A 22,826-nucleotide genomic window follows, 5' to 3' on the forward strand; every position below is an offset into this window, starting at 1 on the left:
ACCACGCACGCCAGTGTTATTTTTCTTCTTAGACGTGCGGCCGCAGTGGCATAAGGCGCGCCATGTTTGTGGCGCTTCGGCCATGTCCGTGGCCATTTCAGTGTTGCCAAATGAATAAGCTGACAGCTAAACTTTTCAATGAATACCGGCTATAACGTGCCTGCCCCAGTTCTTTTAGAAAGACTCTAAGGAGAGGGAAGGCTGACGCAGTGCAAGGGAGTCCTTCTGGTGCCTTTGCTGTTCTTTGAAGGCATGGACTGATTTTCTTCCTGTCAGGCGACATAAGCAGTGAGCAGTGCACTACAATAAGGTACGCATTTGGGCTGGTTGGTTCATGATTACGAGTGAAAAAACAGCGCTAAAAGGACAGGACAAGAAAGGACACAGGACCACGGCGCTGACTAACAACCAAATGTGTTTTATTTCTTCAGTCAGCATATATACTTCACCATTATCACAAAGCAATGACAAACAAATTGATTGGAATACTCAGCCTGCGCAGAGGCTAGGTTCAGTGCACTAATTGTCGCCTAGAAAAGGGTCTAGTGGATGGATGTGCTGTGCCCGTCTGACCCACTGAGAGCCAACTTGTGCGTGGAAGTGGTTGCGTCCAGAGCAAAGAACTTTGGAGAGGGTTCCCAAGCTGCGTGCTCACTTATACCCCTGTCACACGGCAGATCTAATGACATTTAGAGCGATTCACTCTAAATGTTAATTATTCGGCGCTACACGACAATACCGAGTGACATTTGCGGCAAATAACATTTAGCGGCTAACTGAGGTTCGGGAGCTCATTCAGCGGCCAAATGCGTCGCCTCGACAGCAGTGGTGCGTCGCTAGAGAAGAAAGTTCAGCAATAAACCAAGGAGTACTGCTTCTAAAGACTGTTAGTAAAGTTATATTTTCCCCTTCATGTTGTTTTTAAAATAAATTCAAACAAGTACTAACAAAAAAGAAAATCTTGGCCCCAGTGCACGGGCTACCCTGATACGGATTTTGTGCGGACTTGTCTAGGCTTGTGAAGTCTATTGATGTCACCTGAACCAGTGTTTTTCAAATGCTTATTTAAAAAAAAAAATTCTTTTGTTATGTTTAAAAAAAAACTATGTTCGAAAACATTCTAGATGCACTTCAAGTGTAATTTTGCAATTTTGCAAGCTTGCTAATCGTCAGTGCTATCACTATCAAATGACGTTTGTTTCACCGTGTAGACCTGCACGGCCAAACCGAATGTCATTAACAGCTAACGTCATTAACACTTTGAATGACATTAGATTTGCCGCGTGACAGGGGTATTACCGTATTCACTCGAATCTAACGCGCACCCGTTTTCCGCGGTCTGAAGAAGAAAAAAATGCTATGCCATGTCCTCGATTGTAACACGCACTAGACTTTCATTATTTAATACAAAAATGCAACCTTTTCTCACTTGGACTGAGTAAGGTTCATTCCAAAGGTGGCACCAAATGAAATGTGCCGGTTATTGCCGGCAAGACAGTCACCACGACGATGATCCAGGGAAGCTCTGTTGTTACGGGTCTCTGAGCTGCCCGCTGCTGCTGCACGTAGTCTGCCAGCGGGTCCTCTGTTTGGAGATATCGCCCCCTTTTTGGTTCGCTGAACCCTTTCCGTGTTGCCTTGCTTGCGAAAATTTTCTCTTTCTGTTCGCGCCAGTCCCGCATGCAAGTGTCTGGAACACTGTTCGCACGTGACGCGGCCCGATTGCCATCGGTTTCCGCGCACACGATTACTTTCTTCTTGAACGCAGCATCGTGGAGAACCCACCGTGTCTTCGCACTGGTAAATTCCATGGTGTAAAGAACAGACGAACACGAAAAAAAGACATGCACCGGCTACGAAGCGCTGGCTACGCGTTCAGTAGTCAAGGAGCCATCTTGAAACGTCGTAGGCGATACGGCGCCGCAGTTTTGAGTCGTACTCGATTGTAACGCACGTGATTTGGGTACCTATTTTTCCAGAAAAAAAAGGTGCGCGTAAGATTTGAGTAGATACGGTGGTAGGCCTGTAGTACAACTGGCTTGACTGTGGCTGCAGTCACTTGCAGGCTGTGTTAGGAGTGCTGCGAGGCCTGGGGACAGTTCAGTGGTCCTTACAGCTAAGCTATTGCTAAGTGTGCTCAGAAGCTTGCCGCTTTCCGTTGGAGGAGAGTGTCGAGGGACCGGGGCAGAGGCATTTAGTCATCGCTGTGCTGTGCAGGTCCTGGTGGTGGGGAACCCGGCCAACACCAACGCCCTGATCTGCTCCAAGTACGCCCCCTCCATCCCCAAGGAGAACTTCACCGCCATGACCCGCCTGGACCACAACCGCGCCAAGGGACAGGTGAGGAGAAATAGGGGGGGGGGGGGGGGGGGGTGTCAAGTGTTGCCTCGTTGGGAGAGTTTGACTCCTGGACAAAGCGCCACATTAGTGTATTGGGGTCTTGGTTGTTGCGCAGGAGATGCCACTTCATGTTCACCGTAAAGTTCCGAAAAAACGCCCTCCCCCGAAATATCGCCCATTATTTAGTAAAGTGAAACATTGTTTACTAAAAAACCTTAAACATCGCCCACCCCCTAAAATGTATGGCTTTAGCGGCGATGAGTGAAAAAAATAAACGCGAATCATATATTCATGTACCCGCCGCGGTGGCTCAGTGGCTAAGGCGTTGTGCTGCTGAGCACGAGGTCGCGCGTTCGATTCCCGGCCGCTGCGGCCGCTCTCTGACGGACTCGAAAAGGGAAACGCCCGTGTGTGCGAGATTTCGCCGCACGTTAAAGATCCCCTGCAGGTGGTGAGAATTTATTCGGAGCACTCCACCACGGCTTGCCTCATCGCCTGCGTTGCGTCGGCGCGTTAAACCCCACAATCAATCAATTAGTGAGAGTTTCTCCCGCCCCAATAATGAAATCATGCTTGCCGATATCACTAGAATCGGCAAGTCTGCGGCAATAACGGAAGCCGTGTCCGCTTTGAAAGAGGATGAAACATAAGTAAGCACGACCATTGTCAGCTAGACTTGGCACACATATGGCACATGACTGCGGCAAGTTCAGGGGTGCGATCATTATGCGAGTGCGATCATTATGCGAGTAAATACGGTAAACTTTGTGAAAGTTGTCAGTCCTGCTGCCTTTTCCCCACTGATTTCAAATATGTCTTTATTTTTTGAGTCAGTCAATTAGTTACCAAGATAACTGGAGATAGACATTTTTGGAGGAACAATAGGCAAGACAGCGTTAGTCGTAAAACTGTAATCTTTATGCTTTCTAATACTATGATACCCTACTGAATGCAATAATAAAGTGGTTTTTTGATGTAACGCTAGGAACTAATTTTACTGCTCATTAAACTTTGGTGGTGCCAGTGGCGAGGACCCATTCCGAATGCCCATTTCAAACACCAAAGTTTAATGAGCTGTAAAATTAGTTCCTAGTGTTACATAAAAAAACCGCTTTCTTATTGCATTCAGTAGGGTTCATAGAAAGTATAAAGATTACAGTTTTATGACTAACGCTGTCCTATCTATTGTTCCTCCAAAAATGTCTAATTATCTCTAGTTATCTTGGGAACTAATTGACTGACTCAAAAAATAATGCCATATTTGAAATCAGTGTGAAAAAGGCAGCAGGACTGACAAGTTGCACAGTTTACTTAAAAACTAGAAATTGTTTTTTAAGAGGAGTGTCCCCCCTCTTTTAAACGCTGTTTTAATTTTGTTTTCAGCCGCAATTGTTTCTGCGCCAGTGTAGGCCTGCCGCACGTTCTTGCCGCCAGCACATCGACTAGGAAAAGCGTTGGGCTTACAGCGTAGCCTTGTGGTACTACCAGCAAAAGGGGCCAGTTTGAATTCAGAGTCTCTCTCTTCTGCATGCATCCATGCGGAACACCCCCAAAGGAAACTGAATAGAGGAGGCAAGAAAGCTTCCCGCCAACTGACGAGACTCCTTGTTCTCGCGCCTGACTCTGATCTATGGAACGTGGACGACACTGGCCTCCCCTTCCCCTTGCGCAGATAGCGGAGCGGCTGAAGGTGTCGGCGGCCGACGTGCACAATGTGATGATCTGGGGCAACCACTCGTCCACCCAGTTCCCGGATGCCAGCCACGCCTGGGTGAACCTCAACGGCCAGCACGTCAAGGCCACCGACGCCATCAAGGACCCCAGCTACTTTGAGGGGGACTTCCTCAGCGTGAGTTATGGGGCCTCTTTTTAAGTGCCGAGCACTTTAGGGGCTCGCCTTGTTGGCGTAGCTCGCTCGCTGGGCACAAGTAGAGCCCTACGGCGTTCCATCGTAGCGGCTGTCGTCGCGGCGTTACCCAGAGGCTTCGAAAACCAGGCGGTTTATATGCACCATTTTCCATAAGCAGCCGGGAAAGGAGGAAAATACTCGCAAACCAGTTCTCTCGATGGCTGACCAGCGTTGCCTGTGCGCGCTGGGCTGCTAACATCGCTCGGCGTGGTGTGCTTCGCTGCGTAGTTCAGGAGTGTTTCGCACCGTGTGGTTAGTTTTTGCGGGACTTTCAACTGTTTTAGCCGATGCTGCGATGCCGTTCAAGGCGCAAATGTCTCTTGGTCAGCACTCTGCGGTGGTGGGTTATCGGACAACCAGAGAAAGCAAGAAAAAGTCGCCGACAGCACGCATCTCCACGACACTGCCGGGAGAAAATGCAGTGCGGTTGCGACGTGTTTTGGCTGCATCGCTTCCCAACGGACACCGAGTTGAGATATCGGTGGACGCTGTTGATAAATCGCAACGACTTCGTACCAACGACCAACTCAAGGGTTTGTTGGGTGCACTTGGACGGCAAGGAGACGGGCAGAATCCATTTATCACACGCAAAGCTGCGACAGGGAACGGAACCCCCTGAAATGTTAGAAGTAACTTCATCCTTTACAATACAGCATTGATTGATTGGTTGATTGATTAATTGATTGACTATGGGGTTTAACGTGCCGACGCTTCATTGGTGATGAGGCGCGCCGTAGTAGAGGCCTCCGAATTAATTTTGACCACCTGGGGATCTTTCACGAGCGCCGATACAATACAACATTACAATAACTTCTGGTTCTTTGCAGTCAATTGAAAATACCATATATTGTTTGGTCATTATAGCCGATCAGCATTAAACAATCCTCTTTTCATCTAATCTAACCTTTAAAATCACGGCGTTTTGTTTACTTTTTTTCAGGCCAACGCATTACACTGCCAAACGATATGAAAGGATAACTCTCTCCATCGCATACTGCTGGTCGATAGCAGGATATGCAGGCAGCCAATGTGGAAACGCAGCTCGAGATACGTGAACGCTTCATTTGGAAAACAGCTCAACCTGTTCACAACGCAGTCAAAGGAAAAGCTTCTAATCCTTTTGTGTTGTCACGGGATCTAAAGTACTACAATTACAAAACAGTTACTGCTGGTCGCGTAAAGCATTTGTGGTGCAAGCAGTGGTTTCACAAAGGTCGGCTCCGAGCGACAGGCCACATGCGCTGCGCATAGTTAGGCCAATCATGATCACGATCATGATGAACCGATATTAACTCGCCCATTAATGTAAATCCTTCTGCTCAACCTGCGAATAGTAATTTGTCTGGTTGTGCGGTCGTGTTATTTTTCCACCCAGGTAATTTTGTTTCGTCAGTAGCCATATAAGTCTAGTTAAGAAAGATTATATCGCATTGCAATGTCAACAGCGTAGAAATCGCCTCGTCAAAAGTCCATCGCAAGCACGGATCACCGTGACCCACATATGCTGTGCGCGCTCCGCATTCGACGTCCGCGCTTCCGTAAACATGACTAATCAGTGAACATAACAAGCACGGTGGCATTGAAAACATGTATTTACTCCCCGGTATCGATTTCTGTGCCAGTCGGTGCCATACTGGTACGTTTGCATTGCTGAACTGCGGAGCACCACCGGCACCACCACCACACTGCTACTGCTGCTCGCAACAGCCGGGGTCGGCATCTTCCGCTCTGGCAGCAAATTAGGACCTAAAATCCGTCCGCAGATGATGAAAACAAAACAGAGCACACACACACAAACACTGTGACCGCTAACTTAACGCCAAACCACTACGGTTCACTCAGTAATGCACGGGTACCGAGCAGAATCTCGGAAAGAACGGAGCACTTAACAGCCCAGCGCGGCGGTTTCGGCGGTCGCTTCATAGACGCTGCTAGCGTCTCGTCAGAAAAAGCAAATGGCGGCACCCACCTCTAGCAAGGAAAATGGTGTATAGTCGTAAGCGTTCGAAACTTGTGAGCCACTGGCGCTTGTCATACAGCTCCCCGTTGTTTAGGGCAAAGAAAACTGGAGGTACATTTGAAGCATAATATACGTAATTAACCCGCAGCGCCCGCGTTCATTTAGTTAAGGACGCCTGTTGGGTTGGTTTTCACGATAGTAAGTGAAAAAAAGTGGGGGGGCAACGCCAGCATGTGTGGGAGGAAATAGCAAGCACAAAAAGAACACAACTCTTCCTGCCGCAGTTTCAGGCAGGGGGCGCGCAAGCACTGCGAAGGCGGGAAATTGGAATTGAATGGGGTGGTAGCAGTGAGCAGATAATGACAGTGTAGCCAGTTATGGCAAATCACTGCTCTGCACTTCTGATAGCTTTCACATTGAGTGGAACGGCTTGAATTTTGTTTTTTGTTTTTTCAATACTAGTGCCCTGGGACGGGTGACAGAATGACACGGGGGTTTATAGTTGTTGTCAACGGCAATATAGTGGCCACGGAGCAAGAATAAAATAGGAGGGGAAACTTGGCTTCCTGGGACAGCCTGATAACATCACAAGCACTTGGCGAACGTCAAGTTTGGCGGCAAGCGAAGGAAGTGCGTGGTCATCGCCACGGCCATCGCGCGTTCTGTTCGCGCTCGTCCAGTCCAACCCGGCCGCGGCATCGCATCGTTATTTCGCCGGGCCACCAAAACATTCCGTGGCCGAAGCGAGAGTGTGTGCACTCTTCTGCGCTTCCGTTGGCGGAAGAGCCGGCCTTCGCGATTAATTTTCGGTCAAATTTAAGCCGGCCGGTACGAGCGAATAAAAGGGGCATTTTCTTTTAATACGTAAACAATCTTGCGTGAGCAACAAGCCCGAAATACAAACGTGTGAACGCAAAAAAATGTAAACCCTGTAAACGCACGGCCTTATCTCGCATGCAATGCGCTGGAAGCGTCATACCTGCCAGGTTTCCCGAATTGTCCGGGAGACTCCCGAATTTTGATGGTTTTGTACGATTGTACGGCCGAAACGAAAATCTTCCGAATACACACCCGTGTCAGGCCAAACCTTTCTCTCAGTTTGGACACATTGCGCCAGAGCTACCCGACAGTCTAATACAATCCTACAGCAATCAAAACGGAGGCCTGTTTTGACAAAGGACCCTTTTTCTGTTGTAATTTCACGTTGTTATGTTTCGGTCTGTTTAGTTTGAAATGCCACAAGGAGACAGGCAAGGATCACCTTCCTTGTAGCATGTTTGAAGCCTAGAATAATGCGTGTTAAAGGTATCTGGGTTTTTTTGCACGAGCCAGATTGCCGATTTGTTAGAGCCAATTTCTGCCTCTGCTGTTACAATGAATAGTGGATATAACGGAACAAATTTACTGCCCCGATACGACTTCGTTGTAACGATGTTCGACTGTAGTTAGTTTCACGAGGTAGTTGCAACGAGATTCATTGAAGTAAGTTGAGGCCCCCCCCCCCCTTTGTAGTACCATCTCCAAAGAAGCGTAAAAGCTTGTTATGGACCGCTGGCCAAGTGTCTTGTAAAGTGGAACTTGTAAAACGGTATTGCAAGTCGGTACTTAATGTTGATGAGGCAGTGTCACCTTCTCTCTCTCTCCTTTTTTCTTTTTGCCATCTGTACCACAATGCAAGTACCAATGGCCCGTCCTTTGTACCAATGGCAAGTGGGGGCAGATTTGTGGAAGTGGTGCATTCAGCAATGCTTGGCAGGCACACAACATGTGCTGATGAATCTATTCACTGAAGTCGTTTCCACTAAGTGGGAGGCCTATCAGTACAGTGCACATGTGTGAGGGTGATTTTTTTCCCGCGAGAGATGAGGTGATAATCAAGGCCTTTTTGAAAAAATGGCAACTGGCACATTGGTGCACAAATCCCCCTCCTGTGTGGCAATCTGTGTGGAAATTACTATGTGGCTCCGTTACTCTTGAGAGCACGTCTTGGACTTGCACTCGGGTTTGTTTCGTGTGAGTTTACCCACCGCCTCGGGTTGGAAGAGGGTAATACCACCATCACACGGCAAATCTAATGTCATTCAAAGTGAATGACATTAGCTGTTAATCACATTCGGTTTGACCGTGCGGGTCTGCACGGCGACGTCATTTGGTAGTGAAAGCGATAACGATTAGCAAGCTCGCACAATTGCGAAATTGTAGTTCAAGTGCGTCCAGAATGTTTTCATACGCAACAGTTTTTTCCTTAAAACAAAATGAATAATTTTTCTATTTTAAAATTAAAAAGAAAAAAATCACCGTTTTACGTGACATAAGTGGACATCATAAGCCGAGACAAGTCCCCAAAAAATTCATATCAGGGTTGCGGACCAGATTTCTTTTCTTTTTCTAAGGAGTTCTTTATCTTTCTTTACTTGAAAACAAATATGCAGGGGAAAATGTAAGTTTACTGACAGTTTTTAGAAACAGTGTGGTTTGGTTTATTGCTGAACTTTCTTGTGTAGTGACGTAGTACCACTGCTGTCGAGGCTACTTATTTGGGCGCTGAATGAGCTTCCGAACCTCAGTAAGCCGCTAAGTGCTGTTCGCCTCAAATGTCATCCGGTATTCTCGTGTAGTGCCGAACTAATGACAATTAGAACTAATGACATTTGCTCTAAATGTCATTAGATCTGCCGTGTGAACGTGGTATAAGTTTTATGGATGCAATGTTGTGTGGGTGTACGTCTCTGCTCCCTCTGTGAGGGAACTTTACACTAGAGTGTGGAGTGCAGTGTTGTCAGCCCTCTGTTGTCGGTTGGGCGTGCTTTTGCAGACGGTGCAGAAGCGCGGTGCGGCCGTGATTGCGGCCCGCAAGCTGTCGAGTGCCATGTCAGCGGCCAAGGCGGCGGCTGACCACGTGCATGACTGGTGGCACGGCACCCCTGAGGTGAGGGCAGTGGGGCTGCTTGGTTTCGGGCAGTTGCGTTGTCACGTTGAGAGTGAATGAAATTGCTCATGAAGATGAAATACAAGTCTTGGTACATGGCAGAAGACTGCGTTGTCCTGGTAGCTTAGTACCAAATCTGGCGCTAACTTAGCGCAAGTAGCGGAGATTGGCGTGTTGCCAGACCGGTGACGCGTTGGGGTAACAGAATACTCCGCAATACGCTCTGACAGTAACAACCTCGATCCGTGGCCATTGACTATGTGTACAAGAGTGCAGTGGTGTCATCCGTTGAGTGTGCCATGACTCGCAGGCCATCTCGTGTAAGGGAACGACACTACACAGATGGCACTTTCTGGCAACGTCTTTGTGATGTAACAGAATCTTGTTTGTGGGAACGGGAGCCACCCACCTAAGAGAATGTTGCTACGGGGGCGCCTGTCATTCCGTTTCATTGTGTCACTGGAATATGACCGTTCAGTTATAACACACTGGCTGGCCCAAGTCTTACGTCACTCATGCCCACAAAGCATCAGTGTGGAGGGAAATTTGAAAACATTTTTTTTTGGGTGCCAGCTGGCTTTCTTCTGCCTACACTGAAATTTCAGAGGCCGAGATAGTAGTGACATAGTGCTGGTAATAGACTGGAAACCGGCGACATCGTAGCAACCGAGTGTCTGTTGGCTTCTGGATGTTTCGACGGATAGACAGCGCACCCGCGAGGGAAAGTGGTTCCGTGCAGTCTCGTACTCCCGTTTGCCGGCCCGTTGTTTCTAATCGAGAGCCTCCCTCCTTCCCCTCGTACAACAGGGCGAGTGGGTGTCGATGGCGGTGATCAGCAACACATGGTACGGCTCCCCCGCGGACGTGATCTTCAGCTACCCGGTCAAGGTGGGCAAGGACCGGCGCTGGTCGGTGGTGGGAGACCTGCCCATGTCCGACTTCGCCAAGCAGAAGATCGAGCTGACCGGCAAGGAGCTGGTCCAGGAGCGCGACGACGCCCTGGCCGTGTGCAAGGACTGACGGGGCGCGCCGTCCACAGCCAAGCTCTGACCGACCACCTCTTTCCCCCTCTCTTTTTGGTCCTCGCCCCGTTGCCACGCCCGGTTGAGAGTTGTCGGGGAATGGCGGTGCGTAATTGTCCCGCTGTTTCGGGAAGCATAATAAAGACTGGAGCGTTTGAGTAGGTAACAAGTGGCCACTTGGTGGTGTTTTGCTCGGGTGGAAACTAGGACTAGGGTTCCTTCGTGTCCCGAGAGGTTTTTTTTTTTTCTTTTTTGTTTTCTTAAGGCTCAACCAAGACGTGTTTCAACTGCACTGATAAGGACGTTTTCTTGGTGGACTAGTGATTGACAGTGCTTCCAGCTTACTCAGCTTCTGTAAAGGGTCAGGCGTGTTGTCAGTACGTAATCGACCTATGCTTTTGACACGCACTTTTTCGTGTACGCGGGAGAGAGTATTGGGACATCTTTTGTGTTCTGGGTGCACTAGAAGCACCTAAAATGAACTCGTAGACACTTTTCGCAACTGAGTTTAAGCACTAGCAAGCACTGGTTCAGTCAGTAACATTCCCCTAGGTATGCAAGCGTGGTGAGGCAATGGGCGAGACCTTTTCTCTTTTTTTTTTTTTTCACTTCCCACACCTTTTTTTCCCCTAAACCTGTACTGAAGTAGCAACATTAGGACCTTGTTTTCGTATTCCTTTAAAGTTTTCCGCGTTCAGAGTACACAAAAACCTCCCACTTTCAAAGACCTCTAACGTGCAACGATCTAAACTCTGTGTGGAGCGTTTGTTGAGACAAGGGGCTCACCAATCTCTTTTCGTGTGCGAATAGAAAGTTAGGACTCGAGTAGTCTTGTGTAGTTGGTTCAGACTGCGTGTATTCAATGACTGGGTGCATGTGTTAAAACGAAATACCCCGGCCCCTCGATATGAGCTTCCACACACATTTGTCAAGGACAGACAAAGGCTTTTATTTGTACAGGCTCTGTTGTACAAGGCACAAACGAGTAAAACGCGTCTAGTGTTGCTACGAAACAAAACGATTGTTCTATCTGCGAATTGCAAGCACATTGGAAATTGCCCATTTCTAGAGATGCTGAGAAAACGTTTCAGTGTCTTCTCTCTTGGCTGTAGACGGCTCGGTATTGCAAGAGAAATTGCTAATCTTGTAAAACGCTACTAATTGGGAGCTGGTGAACATTGTCTGCACTTACTAACAAAAACACGCTTTGTGTGCGAAATAATAGCCCATCATGTAGACTACAAGGTACATGCAGATGTGATAGATAGTATGGCAGGTAAGCTAGGCTGTACGTTTTAACCTTGCCTTTTTTCAGTTGTGTCAACATTATACGTGATGAGTATGTAATGTGAGAAATCGAAACGAAATTTTCTGGCGTCAAAATTGGCTACAACTGCGTCGATACATTATGAACAAACACCTAGCTAGCACAAAGCTAACCAAGACACCTTGACATTACTTTGCAAAAAACATTGCTGTTTGAAGATGCTGGTGTCGAAGACAACTCCCACCAAACTGCAGTTGCTACAAAGTACAAAAAGCCCTGCTCGAAATGCTGCCTTGACATGTTTCAGTTTACAAATAAAGCTTCACTTGGGTTGCTGGAAGAACAACGCCTCTGCGCCTTTTCCTTTGTTAAAGAACACTGTTTATGTATGATATTTTTTCTTAAACCTGAATTTCCTTCTTGTGAAAGCGGTGACATTGCAACAACACCCCTTGACATGCTTTTACATGTTAAATGCTATGAACATTGCAGGTATCTATAGACATTACAGTACCATTATAACAGATACAAATGCATTGCTTGTAAGGCTAATTCATTCTCTGCTTGCCTCTTGCAATGTTGTCACTTTGTATAGGGTGGAGCTCTTCTAAAAGAAGAGCACAAAACAATTCAATCTTCGTTTAGTAGTGTTAACCAATAAAACCAGTTCGGGACAGTTGTGCATATGGCAAGTTCACCGCGACACTGACTTAAAAACAAGCTCTGTCACCACAAGCTTGCACAACCAAGTTTGATACTTTTACTCGCAACAAACTCTGCATTGAACGTAAAAAACTGCCTAAAACGCTTTCTGCATAAACGGTAAGAACACAAACACACAGCTAAAAACTAAACACACCTTCCTCTCAACAAACTCTGTCCCAGGACTTGGGCTGCGTACAAATAAAAACAAACACTCTTAAGGGGAGTCCAGACTAAAATAACAGCAATGGTCAAAAAAAAAAAAAAAAAAAAACTGCAAGACAATCTGATGAGAAGTGACCATAAATGCTTCAAAATGGGCTTGTGAGTGGGACTCTTGACCGAAATTCCTTTTCGGGGCAAATCCCTTGTCCAGGACTGAATAAATGTGATGTGTAAAAAGGATTCCCCTCGAATGGCAGTGTGTTGAAATGGCTGCGGTCTTTGCCAGGGCCGTCGTCAGCGCTTGAAGAAGGACGTGATCGGGTGCATGTTCAGCAGAGCTCGTTTGGCGCGGCTGCTCTTCTTGGCCTGCGAAAACAAGCGGACACCCGCTACAGCAAACTTCTCAACCACAACTGCCGCGCCAGTGTATAGGAATTTTAGCAAGCTGGGACACAAGGATGATACTGCACGCCTTGCAGTTGCGTGTGAAGAATTCTGCTGGAGCTTTGGCACACAGCACGCCCCAGCCAGTTGGCACGTTCTTGGGCATGAACATACAGACCGGTTGTTCACTATTCATTTCTGACAAGGACGTGGTTGCCTTTTCTTCTATTCAAGTTTTACAGCCCGCTGCAGGGTCTGTGATGTCAGCTAAGGGATTCGTGAAAGCTTTGCTGATTAGTGGAAGCAGAAGTTAGAAAAAAATTGTTGATTTCTCTGTCACAGGAATCGGTAAAACAAGAAAGTGAAGGCAAAAAACAGCGCAAAGAAACGGCACGGAAGACGAGAAAAGACAAACACGGGCGCCCGTGTTTGTCCTTTCTCGTTTTCCGTGCCGTTTCGCTGTTTTTTGCCATCAGTATGAACCAACTAGTCTTCACACTTTAGTACAAAAGTGAAATGTGCAGCGACATCTGCAGCTGAGCATGATTTGCGGGCTGGCAGCTTTCTTGTGGGTGTGCTTGGCGAGCGACGTCCTGCGGACGGGTCGCTTCGGCAAAGGTGTACTGGTGTCATTTCCGTGACGGATACGACGCCAGTGAAATCTTGGGGTATCGCGGCATAAGACGCTTTCGTGTTAAAATATAAAACCCAAAAACGAACAACCCTAAGTATAACGTAATTTTTAGTACTAAAGTCTGCTTCCCCACAAGAAGACCCTGTGTGCAGGGGTGCACCCTTTACAGGCCGCTTGCTCCGTTGTACTGGCGTCGCTTCCGTGACGTAGGTGACGTCAGCGAAATCTTTGTGTATCCGGGAATAAAACACTCTCGTGTTAAAAAAAGCCTGCTGCTGCTACCCTCCATACATGTGCAGAGCATTATAGTCTTGCACATCCCACTGTGAAACACTGATGAGTGCAAGCTTAGTCACCACGGTGCCAAGAGAGAAAGAAAAGACTATGCAGCCTCACAGCCAGATTGGAACTAGGATTCGTACAGGCTTCAAAAGCAAAAATTCAAGGGTTTTCAAGGACTTTCAAGCACCACAAAACACATTTTCAAGGTCCCCATCTAATGTTTAATCTGGGATTATTTATAACTTTTCCAACACAATGCTAAAGTTTTTTATTGCACAATATCTAAGCACATTAGTGCGCATTTAGATAGGTGCTAACGGGTTCGTAAATGCTCCCCCCAGTTTCATTTTTTTTTTCACCCGCCGCGGTGGCTCAGTGGCTAAGGCGTTGCGCTGCTGAGCACAAGGTCGCGGGTTCGTTTCCCGGCCGCGGCGGCCGCTTTTCTGATGGAGGCGAAAAGCAAAAACGCCCGTGTGTGCTAGATTTTGACGCACGATAAAGATCCCCAGGTGGTCAAAATTAATCCGGAGCCCTCCACTACGGCGCGCCTCATCGCCTGCGTTGCGTCGGTGCATTAAACCCCACAATCAATCATTTTTTTATTTCATGGCTGGTATTTAGAGGTTTTCCTTTTTTCTTTGTGTTTTGCTGAGACTGTTTAATTTCAAAACTTAGTTAATGCTGCGTGCATCTCCTGCTTTGTCAGCAAGAGTATCAGCTGAAATTAAATCGAGCAAGTGTTGCTTCAAGGCAGGATGAACTATGTACACGTCCACCATTTTCACGTAAAAGCAAACGTAGATGAAGCGTATGAGGAACAGCAAACATGCAATGAGCAAGCGTCCATAGACCAGATGAAAGATGCAAGATAGAGAACAGAAGCTGGCTTTCACTGGATTGTATCGTGATATAGATTGGATTGACAAGTGCCTGCTCCTAATGTTGCCTCGTAATAATGAAAATCTACCCAACTTGTAATTTCATGCAATACACTGAAACTTGATTGTTACAATGTTTATTTACATTTGTTAACACCTAAAATCCACGACAAACACTTTAAATTCTTGTGAAAAGACAGGGCCATTGATTCTCTCCGGAAAAATCAAGGGTTTTCAAGGACCCTTTAAAAATTCCAGGACTTTCCAGGCCTTGAAATTGACACTTCTAAATTCAAGGGATTTCAAGGACCTGTGCGAACCCTGGGAACAATGGATAGGAAAGAACTGCATTTTCACAGCTTTCCGAAAACCTGCTCATGCTAGCAACATTGCATACAAGAGACCTTGGTTACAAGAGATGTGTTTCCTGGGTTCCCTAAGTGTCTTTTGTAACGCGGTTTTACTGTATCTGTGGCCCCTGCGGCGACGGCTGGCTTGAACCGCTTTTGAAAGATTGCTGCAAAAAATATGTAGAGACGAAGTTTCTTGACGCAAAACTTCCTCTGCCTCCTCCGCCCCGACCCCCTTCCAAGACATTTTTGAGCAGACTGTGTGCTTGACCGACCGGGAGACCTCTCACAACTTTCAGCCTCCTGACAGGTTTCCCAGACTCGCAATCCCTATCATGCATCAGAGCTCACGGCGACTGCATCTGCATGGCTATCACACCTTGGAGAGAGTGAGGACAGACAAGGCCTACTACGTGTAGTAGGACAACATGCTTGTGCGGAAACATCGTCACCCGGACAGTCCTTGACTGCATTTTTTTGTCCCTTTTTGTCCACTTAGTCTATTCCAAGAGCAGGAGAGAATCCACAGATACCTTCGAACTACCCCCCCCTCGACGGCAGTTCCCAACCCACACCGCTACACTCTCAACCAACGTAGCCAGGACCCCTCTCCTTTCAACACTCCCCACTTAATTTTCTTTACCTTAAAAGAGAGAGAGAGAGAGAGAGAGAGAGAGAGAGAGAGAGAGAAGGAGAGAGAGAGAGAGAGAGAGAGAGAGAGAGAGAGAGAGAGCTTATAGGGAAGGTGCTAAGCTCCCACCCTGCAGTCTGCAGCAGACCTGACCTCCAGGTACGAATGTGTCAATCATCGCTGGCCCCAACCAAAAGCACTGTGGTAAGCAACAGGTTTTGACCAACATGGGGAAAAAGAAAGAAAATCACAGAGTGGACGGCATGAGACCACCTTCTTGCATGGCCACCTGCAACGGCCTTTGCTCGCGTCAACGTGTGCAACCCTGTGCAAGCTTTCATTGCAAAAACAATTCGCACACTGGCCTCACGTGTTGCACCTGAATCTCCGGCCTGTTTAATTACCACTGCGCATGCCAAAGAGATAACAAACGGTGTGTCCGTATTTGTTTCTTCTCCCGGTCCTGTCTTCTTTGCACGGTGGCTTTTCCCTCCATCAATTCTGCCCTTGTACTGTGCCCTTCAAATGCACCCGCGCAACCATCAGCAACCACAGCCCCTGGTATCAAACTTTCACAACGTACGCGCCAGCCATCTTGCACAAACAACCTTTAAAAAATGCAGCCTTCACATGAAACTCCCTCTTCCAAATCAAGCAGCTCAAACAGCATGTCTAACGTAAGCAGGGACATTGGGAATGTTGTCTATGGCCAAGGGTCAACGAACTCTGCATGCCTCATTTCTTTCAAGACAGGCCACACAGGGTAGCAAGGCTTTATGGCGTACCTGTGGAGCACTGGACTGTACAAAAGCTCTCGTGAGAAATATCTGTGTAAGCCTGCGCATGCGACTGACACCTCTCTAAGCATCATTCCACATCTGTGTTTTTTTTCCTTTCTCATCTTGCATAGCGAGCTGGGCACAAAATCTCTCTCTCTCTCTCTCACTCTATGTTCGCATCAATCGCTTCAGCCCACATTACTGCAACTTGTCCCTCCAAAATAACACGCACGCTGTCACGAGTTTCCAACTGCACGAGACCTGTACAATTTTTTTCTTTTGTGCCTGCTCGCTCACATCCCAGGCTCACCTCTTCCGCGAATACCGTGACTCAGTATAGAAAACATCTGCAAAAACGAAAAAGTTAACTTTGAACTCGCGATTTGCAAAGCACTTGCAATGACATACCCAGCGCCCTAGACTACTAGGCCACGGGACGGGCTGTGCTGACCTTAGTAATATAAGGTATATATTTTATAAACAGTTTACACTTTTATTTAGTTTTGGCATTTCAAGCAGCTTAGGTGACTATTTGTTGTTTTGCGCTCGTGCAGTAAGCATCCCCCAAGTTTCCACAATATATCACATCTAGCAATTGCATTTCTTAGACGGAAAAGCGTTCGCAGATGCGTAGTCGTGCTGCTGACCGCTGTGCTTGTTCGCCCAGCGCAAAAAAGTGCTTCCCGCACCCTAGTTTTACGCTGTGCGGAAAAAAATATCAGTTGATTTTATTTCCTTAGTACCTATATTGACTTCGCTGACTCTTCTCCCGCCTTCAAGAGGCCTTATATTTTCCTACTGGCGTACCAGTCAGCGAAGCGTCGCATGTGCGCTTGTGCAGCGCTTGTGTGAAGCGACCTTGACTTGGAGCTAGATACAGTGTACAAACTAACCAAGTAAAGAAAGCCACATTCTTCCATTCACAAACGTGTCCTGGCTTCGTTTTAACTGAGCGAACGGATTGCAACGACCCGTCGGCGGTCGGCGGACGAAACGCTCGGCCGACTGACTCTGCCTGAAGGCCGGGGAGCCGTGCAGTAGCACAGCCAGCGCAGCCAATTGCGAGCTTGGCTCCTCCCGACGTCACACGAAAACGCCACAGAAAATGGGCGAGCGTAAAGAGAGGAGGACAGCATTTTCGAATTAATTTTTCTACTAAATAAAATCGCGTAAACGTGCCCAGAGTGGTCGAAACATGGCCTGGGGACTCCGGACTACAATTTGCGCTAGTAATCCCGCAATGTTTACATATCACTTCAGTGTCCCTTTAACTGATGCAGGTAAAAAGTGTTCCTCCTTTCATTCCACTACCTCCCTCCCTCACACAAACACCAAGTTTTGGTGTGACAGCAACAACAACAGCTGAAACTTCGAAACAAACTAAGATGAGAAAAAATAACCTGACTACACTCAAACCCCGCGATAACAAAGTCCCATGCGCACGGAATTCCTGCAGCAACAAAATATTTTCCAATCCCGGGCAAGCGTCCACACATACCCATGTATTTCACATCTCGTGGCAACGAAATGCTTTTGAAAAGTGATCCCGTGTAAACGAAATTCGCTGCAAGTCCGGTCGGCATTTTATCTACCAATTTGAGGGGAACAGTGTACGAAAAGTGCTCAAATGTCATTTTTTTTCGGACTCAGTGCATAAACTTCTGCCACAGTGCACTTGCATGGCCGCTGCCATATTTGTTTACGAAAAAAACTGCAGCAGGCGGCTGTGGGGGCAGCCTCGCAGCGACACCACCAGGGGGCGACACATGGTGACTCGGCACGGCTTTGGCTTGGGCAATGCTAGCTGGCTACCACTGAAGAGCACACGTGCGTTCGTTGCGTGTACGGCAATTGGCACGCACATTTTCACTCAATAAGGTGCCTCCGCCAGCCCAAAAGCGGAAGTTTTTATCGCGGCAAGATAAGGCAGCCAGCATTGCCCAAGTCAGTGGCCCAAGTGGAGGAAGGCAGGATAGCGAATTCATGGCTGTAACTTTTGCGAAACTTTAGACGGAGACAAATACAAAAAGGGACACGAAGACCAGCGCAGTTATTGCAGGATAGCGGTGACGAGTTTGGAACCGCCTGCAGTTTGCTCTACCATTTTGAAAAGCAAGGCTGCCACTATATAATTGCTACAATGGTGCACGCGCGCGAAACAAAAGTGACGGCCGTGGCCTTTACGGACGTCAACAAAGTGGTGCCCACTTGGTTTTGTGAACAGCACTGAAACAACGAGGTGCCACTGTCTGCCAAAGTTTGTCAACGGAAGAAGCTGGACTTCGCTTGCATGCTCGGACGTACTCGGTGCTGAGGACCAAGCAGAAAAACATGCAGCGAAGGCAAACCTGCGCGATGTTTTGAACGCATTTGACACGATTCGGCCGTTCTTAGGTGCCCACGACGACTAGCAGTGAACCACTTCGTGTAGTGCGAGAGCTGAGCTGTGAAGTTGCTGCAAAGTAATATAACTGACTTTTAGAAATAACTTTTCGGTTGGTGGGCTATTTTCCCGTTGTTTACGTTTAGTTCCCATGGCAGGGAAATTCCCGCAAACGCAAATTTTTTGGCTTTCCTCAGCGGTTACGCTATTGCGGGGTTCAACTGTACTACGAAACACACCTCCCCCCCATCACAACCGTCAAACCCTCCTTATGTGCCCCTGCGCCGACGTGTTCTCACTTTCCACTATGTTGTCCACCACACAATCCACTCCCTTCCACAACCCTTCCCAACCAACACTCCACGTCTGGGCGGATCCACCCCACCTAAACGCTCACTCCCACTCACACACGACACATCAACTGATCAACTGTGCAGCCTTGTACAACTTCGCGCGTTTGTTTTAACTCGCATCTCTCAGAAATGCACGTTCACACCACCTCCAGTGTGGACAGCACAGAAGCGTCACGGCTTCCTCAGAAAACCCTTCTTTGTAATGCCTTCACGTAGAATCATTCAGAGGGACGCTACCGTGCGCAAATATTGCCTCCCCTGCTGAACTTTCTGCCCCTGATGATTGATTGTAGGGTTTAACGCGCCGACGCAACGTGGGCGATGAGGCGCGCCGTAGTGGAGGGCTCCGGATTAATTCTGACCACCTCGGGATCTTTATCGTGCGCCGAAATCTCGTACACACGGGTGTTTTTGCTTTTCGCCTCCATCAGAAAAGCGGCCGCCGCGGCCGGGAATCAAACCCGCGACCTCGTGCTCAGCAGCGCAACGCCTTAGCCACTAAGCCACCGCGGCGGGTAACTTTCTGCCACTCGAGTAAGAGAAGACAGTGTTATGCAGAGTAGAAATGCGAAACCTGCTCCGAGGCTAGGATCTGAAAAGAACTGTAGAACTGTCACAAGTGCTCACTCTTTTCTTCGTCAATGCCGGAAGTCAAGCAGGGCCACCAACTCAGCATTTTCCAATCAGGAAAGCCGTCAAAAACTAGAAAAGGCAACAAACCACCCACTTAAAAAAAAAAAAAAAAAAACTCTACTCTGTGTGTAACACACCCACCCAAACCGCTCGTCCATGGAGGACAGCAGTCAGGTCGCATTTGGGCTGTGAAATGTCCGTTTAAATCTCCCACCAGCACAACAGGCCTGCCATCTTTGCATGAAGCCTAGCAACGCATTCACACCTCACCCCCGCTTGCGAACACATAAACCGGCAGCAGGTGACACATGTCACTAAAATCACTAAAACTTCACCCTGGAAGGCCTTCAAGAAGGTGACTCAAAACACAAGCTTTGGAGACAAAAAACTTCCATTCTGCCCGATTCTGCACATGGACACGATTTGTGGAAACAGACATTAACAGCTTCGCTGCAAAAAGTTTCCAACCGCTTCTGAAAGTAAAGTCACAAAAGAGGACAATTGAGACGGAGAATCTCATCCAACTCAGTTTTCCTGCAGTGTCAAAAATGCGAAATGAAAAACGTGCCCCCCTTAACCCAGCAGCGAATACAATGTCATCCCCACCTTTCTGTGCTACAATTGCGTAAGAATGGGGACAAAGACTAAAGCGAGACGACACGACAGAGCGCTCTGTGTCGTGTCACAACGCGATACATGACACAGAGCGCTCTGCGACTCTGCGTGCTGTGTCTTGTCGTCTCGCTTTAGTTTTCGTCCCCTTCTCTGCACAATTGGAGTACACCATGGATTACCAACTCGCCCAAACCTCCAGCCTACCAACCCTCACCTTGTCAGTGCTGGCCCCCTGCTTGCGGAAGAGCCTCGCCATGGCCTTGTGCTGCTTGCGACCGCGCACTGCGCTCAGAGCCGTCACCAACTCGGTCACCGCCGGACGCGGTGGAGTTTCCAGCTTCTGCACGGGCAGGTTCTCCGAGTCGCAGCCCAGCAGCTCTGTCACCGTGGTGGAGGCAGCAAGGCAGCCACCCTCCTCTGTGCCACCGCCGTCCACCAAGGCCTTGCTGGTGGCCAGGGCTTCCAGGCGGGGGAGGAGGCGGCGCTGCGTCACGTTCACCGCGTTGTCGGCCTTGCGCGGGGAGAGGAGGGCGGAAGTGGCAAGAGGAGACGGTCCCTCGGCAGATGTGCTCGAGGACTGGGGGGTGGCGTTGGTCTGGCTGCTGCGTGCCTGCGAGGGGAGGAGGGAAAAGAACAACAGTTTGGGAAATCACTCTTTCCCGTTTATGGGGCCATGAAGGTGACAAACATCCCTATTTACTCTGAAACAACTACCCTTTGGTACAAGGGGGGGTGTTTTGGTGTTGGAACAGCCCCGAAATTTTCTCAGCATCACACACCTCCCTCTGTCCCCTCTGCATTTCAGCCTTTCTTTCGTCCACACCATACCCCGCATCACTATATTAATATTGTTACGCACATATTACACACCAGGAGTTACAACCGTACATGCATCAGCTGTGGAGTTAGACAAAGAAGAAAATAAGGGTGCACTCCGGTTTCAAGGCGACATTGGTCACCTTAGAACCGCTTTGGCATTTTTGGGTCGCTGGCCAAACACCCTGTAGCAAATAAATCCGTCTCATAACAAATGTAAAAACAAATTAAGGAAATTAGACAACAACATGAGGTGATGTTTGCACACAGACTATCTTTCCTTATGGTTCTTCTTTTTTTTTTGCCAGCGGTGAATAACACCCCCCAAAAAATATTTCTAACTAAGCCACTGCCTTGGTGACTACTCACCCAGCGCCATTACAGCCACGAGCCTTTTTCTGCAACCATAAACACACAAGAAACACTGACGGACTTTCACATATCCGCCAACCTGGGGACCTCGAAAATCGGGAGACTGGGTGCGAGGAATTTTTTTTTTTTTTTTCAGCATACATTGCCTGTCTAGCCTGCGAGATCAGCCTTCATTTCAAGGCCACAGTTTGAAAACCAAGCAAAATCAAAATGACATTGCCGTTGATGAGGAAATTATCCACGTTCCCCTCCTTCTCAGCGACACGAACAAAGCTCCGGTGCTTATTTGTTGCCAAATGCAGTTTTACATCACCTTTCCTGCCATGCGCCGCGCTCACTCTGCATGCACAAGTCGTGCAAAATTGAAAGTGCTTGACTTTCGGGGGTGGCTCAAAACACAGAAAAGCTGTAGTAAAAGGCCTCAATGAAGAAAATCTCCAAATACTTCTTCTTCAGCTTCAACAATGCCATGTAGTCAACGGAGCTATAAAAAAAGCTGTACACGCTCACTGAACTCAAACGGCGTGGATATGACTTCTGCTGACTTCAGCTGGCTACCTAACTCATGATGGCAATTATGATGCAAGGATGTTGCTTGACGTGTATTTTTCGTTTTTCTCCCACGGTGCGGTCGGGGCACTTTTCCGGGAGATTTATGACCATTCCCGTACAATAGGGAGGATAGGTAAAAAATTGGGAGAGTCGGCAGGTATGCTTTCGATTTAGCCACTACAGTGATGTAACATGGGCCAGGAGGACTCAAGTAATGCAATAAAGTGGAACTACAGGTTCCACTACGATCCCCCAGCCATGTTTCTTAGTGGCGGCTTAGGTCCGTGGCCGCAAATCGCACAAGCAAGGTTTTACTGCGTCACACAGAAGTTGCCCCGAACGTGTCTGCGGAGTCACCACTCCTTCACCCGTTTTCGTCAACATCTTGATTATTTGGAGGAAGTCTGTAATAAAGTCAGCACCAACACTATCAGAACAGAGCAGCAGTCTTTCTAATGAACCCAACTTGGGTTCCGTCTTCGTAGCCCTCTTATTTAAGGGGGGACGTGGCTTTCAAAATCAACTTTTTTATTTCTGAGTGGATTTTGATGAAAATTGGCACAGCAACTGGAAATGCTTCTGTGACAACACCATAAAAATTTCAAGATAATATTTTGATAACTTTTTTATTTATTAGATTTTCTTTCTGTTCCGCTTGTACCGAGCTTGAGCGACTTATAAAACATGATAGAAAACTTGTTCGAAGTGCTTTGCATTCCCAAATGAATGGGCGAGGTCGTGACAGTTTTAGAATTATTTTTTTTACAAAACAATATTTTTTAGTTTTCATTTTTTTAGAGGTTAATGTGCAACAGGCATGTCGACTGTGAACGACTATTTGAATAAAAAAGTCACAAAAAACAAATCTGG

General features: G+C 47.7%; 2 protein-coding genes across 2 annotated transcripts in view; one reads left to right on the forward strand and one right to left on the reverse strand.

Annotated features, from left to right (window-relative positions):
• The window catches only part of LOC144164398 (malate dehydrogenase, cytoplasmic-like), a 28,493-nt gene extending 16,720 nt beyond the window's left edge, over positions 1-11,773 (forward strand). Inside the window, exons 5-8 of the mRNA XM_077694919.1 lie at positions 2,218-2,340; positions 4,013-4,189; positions 9,025-9,138; positions 9,946-11,773. Coding sequence (XP_077551045.1) covers positions 2,218-2,340; positions 4,013-4,189; positions 9,025-9,138; positions 9,946-10,158 — 627 coding nt within the window. The 3' untranslated portion in view covers positions 10,159-11,773. The remainder of the gene's footprint in view (positions 1-2,217; positions 2,341-4,012; positions 4,190-9,024; positions 9,139-9,945) is intronic.
• Positions 11,264-22,826, reverse strand: part of LOC144164396 (denticleless protein homolog A-like) — a 50,136-nt gene continuing 38,573 nt past the window's right edge. The window contains exons 15-16 of the mRNA XM_077694917.1: positions 20,431-20,826; positions 11,264-12,660 (exon numbers count right to left, since the gene is read on the reverse strand). Of these exons, the coding sequence (XP_077551043.1) occupies positions 12,589-12,660; positions 20,431-20,826 (468 nt within the window). The 3' untranslated portion in view covers positions 11,264-12,588. The remainder of the gene's footprint in view (positions 12,661-20,430; positions 20,827-22,826) is intronic.

The sequence above is a fragment of the Haemaphysalis longicornis genome, unplaced genomic scaffold (genome assembly GCF_048455015.1).
Source record: "Haemaphysalis longicornis isolate Haplotype H1 unplaced genomic scaffold, Haemaphysalis longicornis Haplotype H1 scaffold_13, whole genome shotgun sequence".
In the NCBI taxonomy this organism is placed as follows: Eukaryota; Metazoa; Arthropoda; class Arachnida; order Ixodida; family Ixodidae; genus Haemaphysalis; species Haemaphysalis longicornis.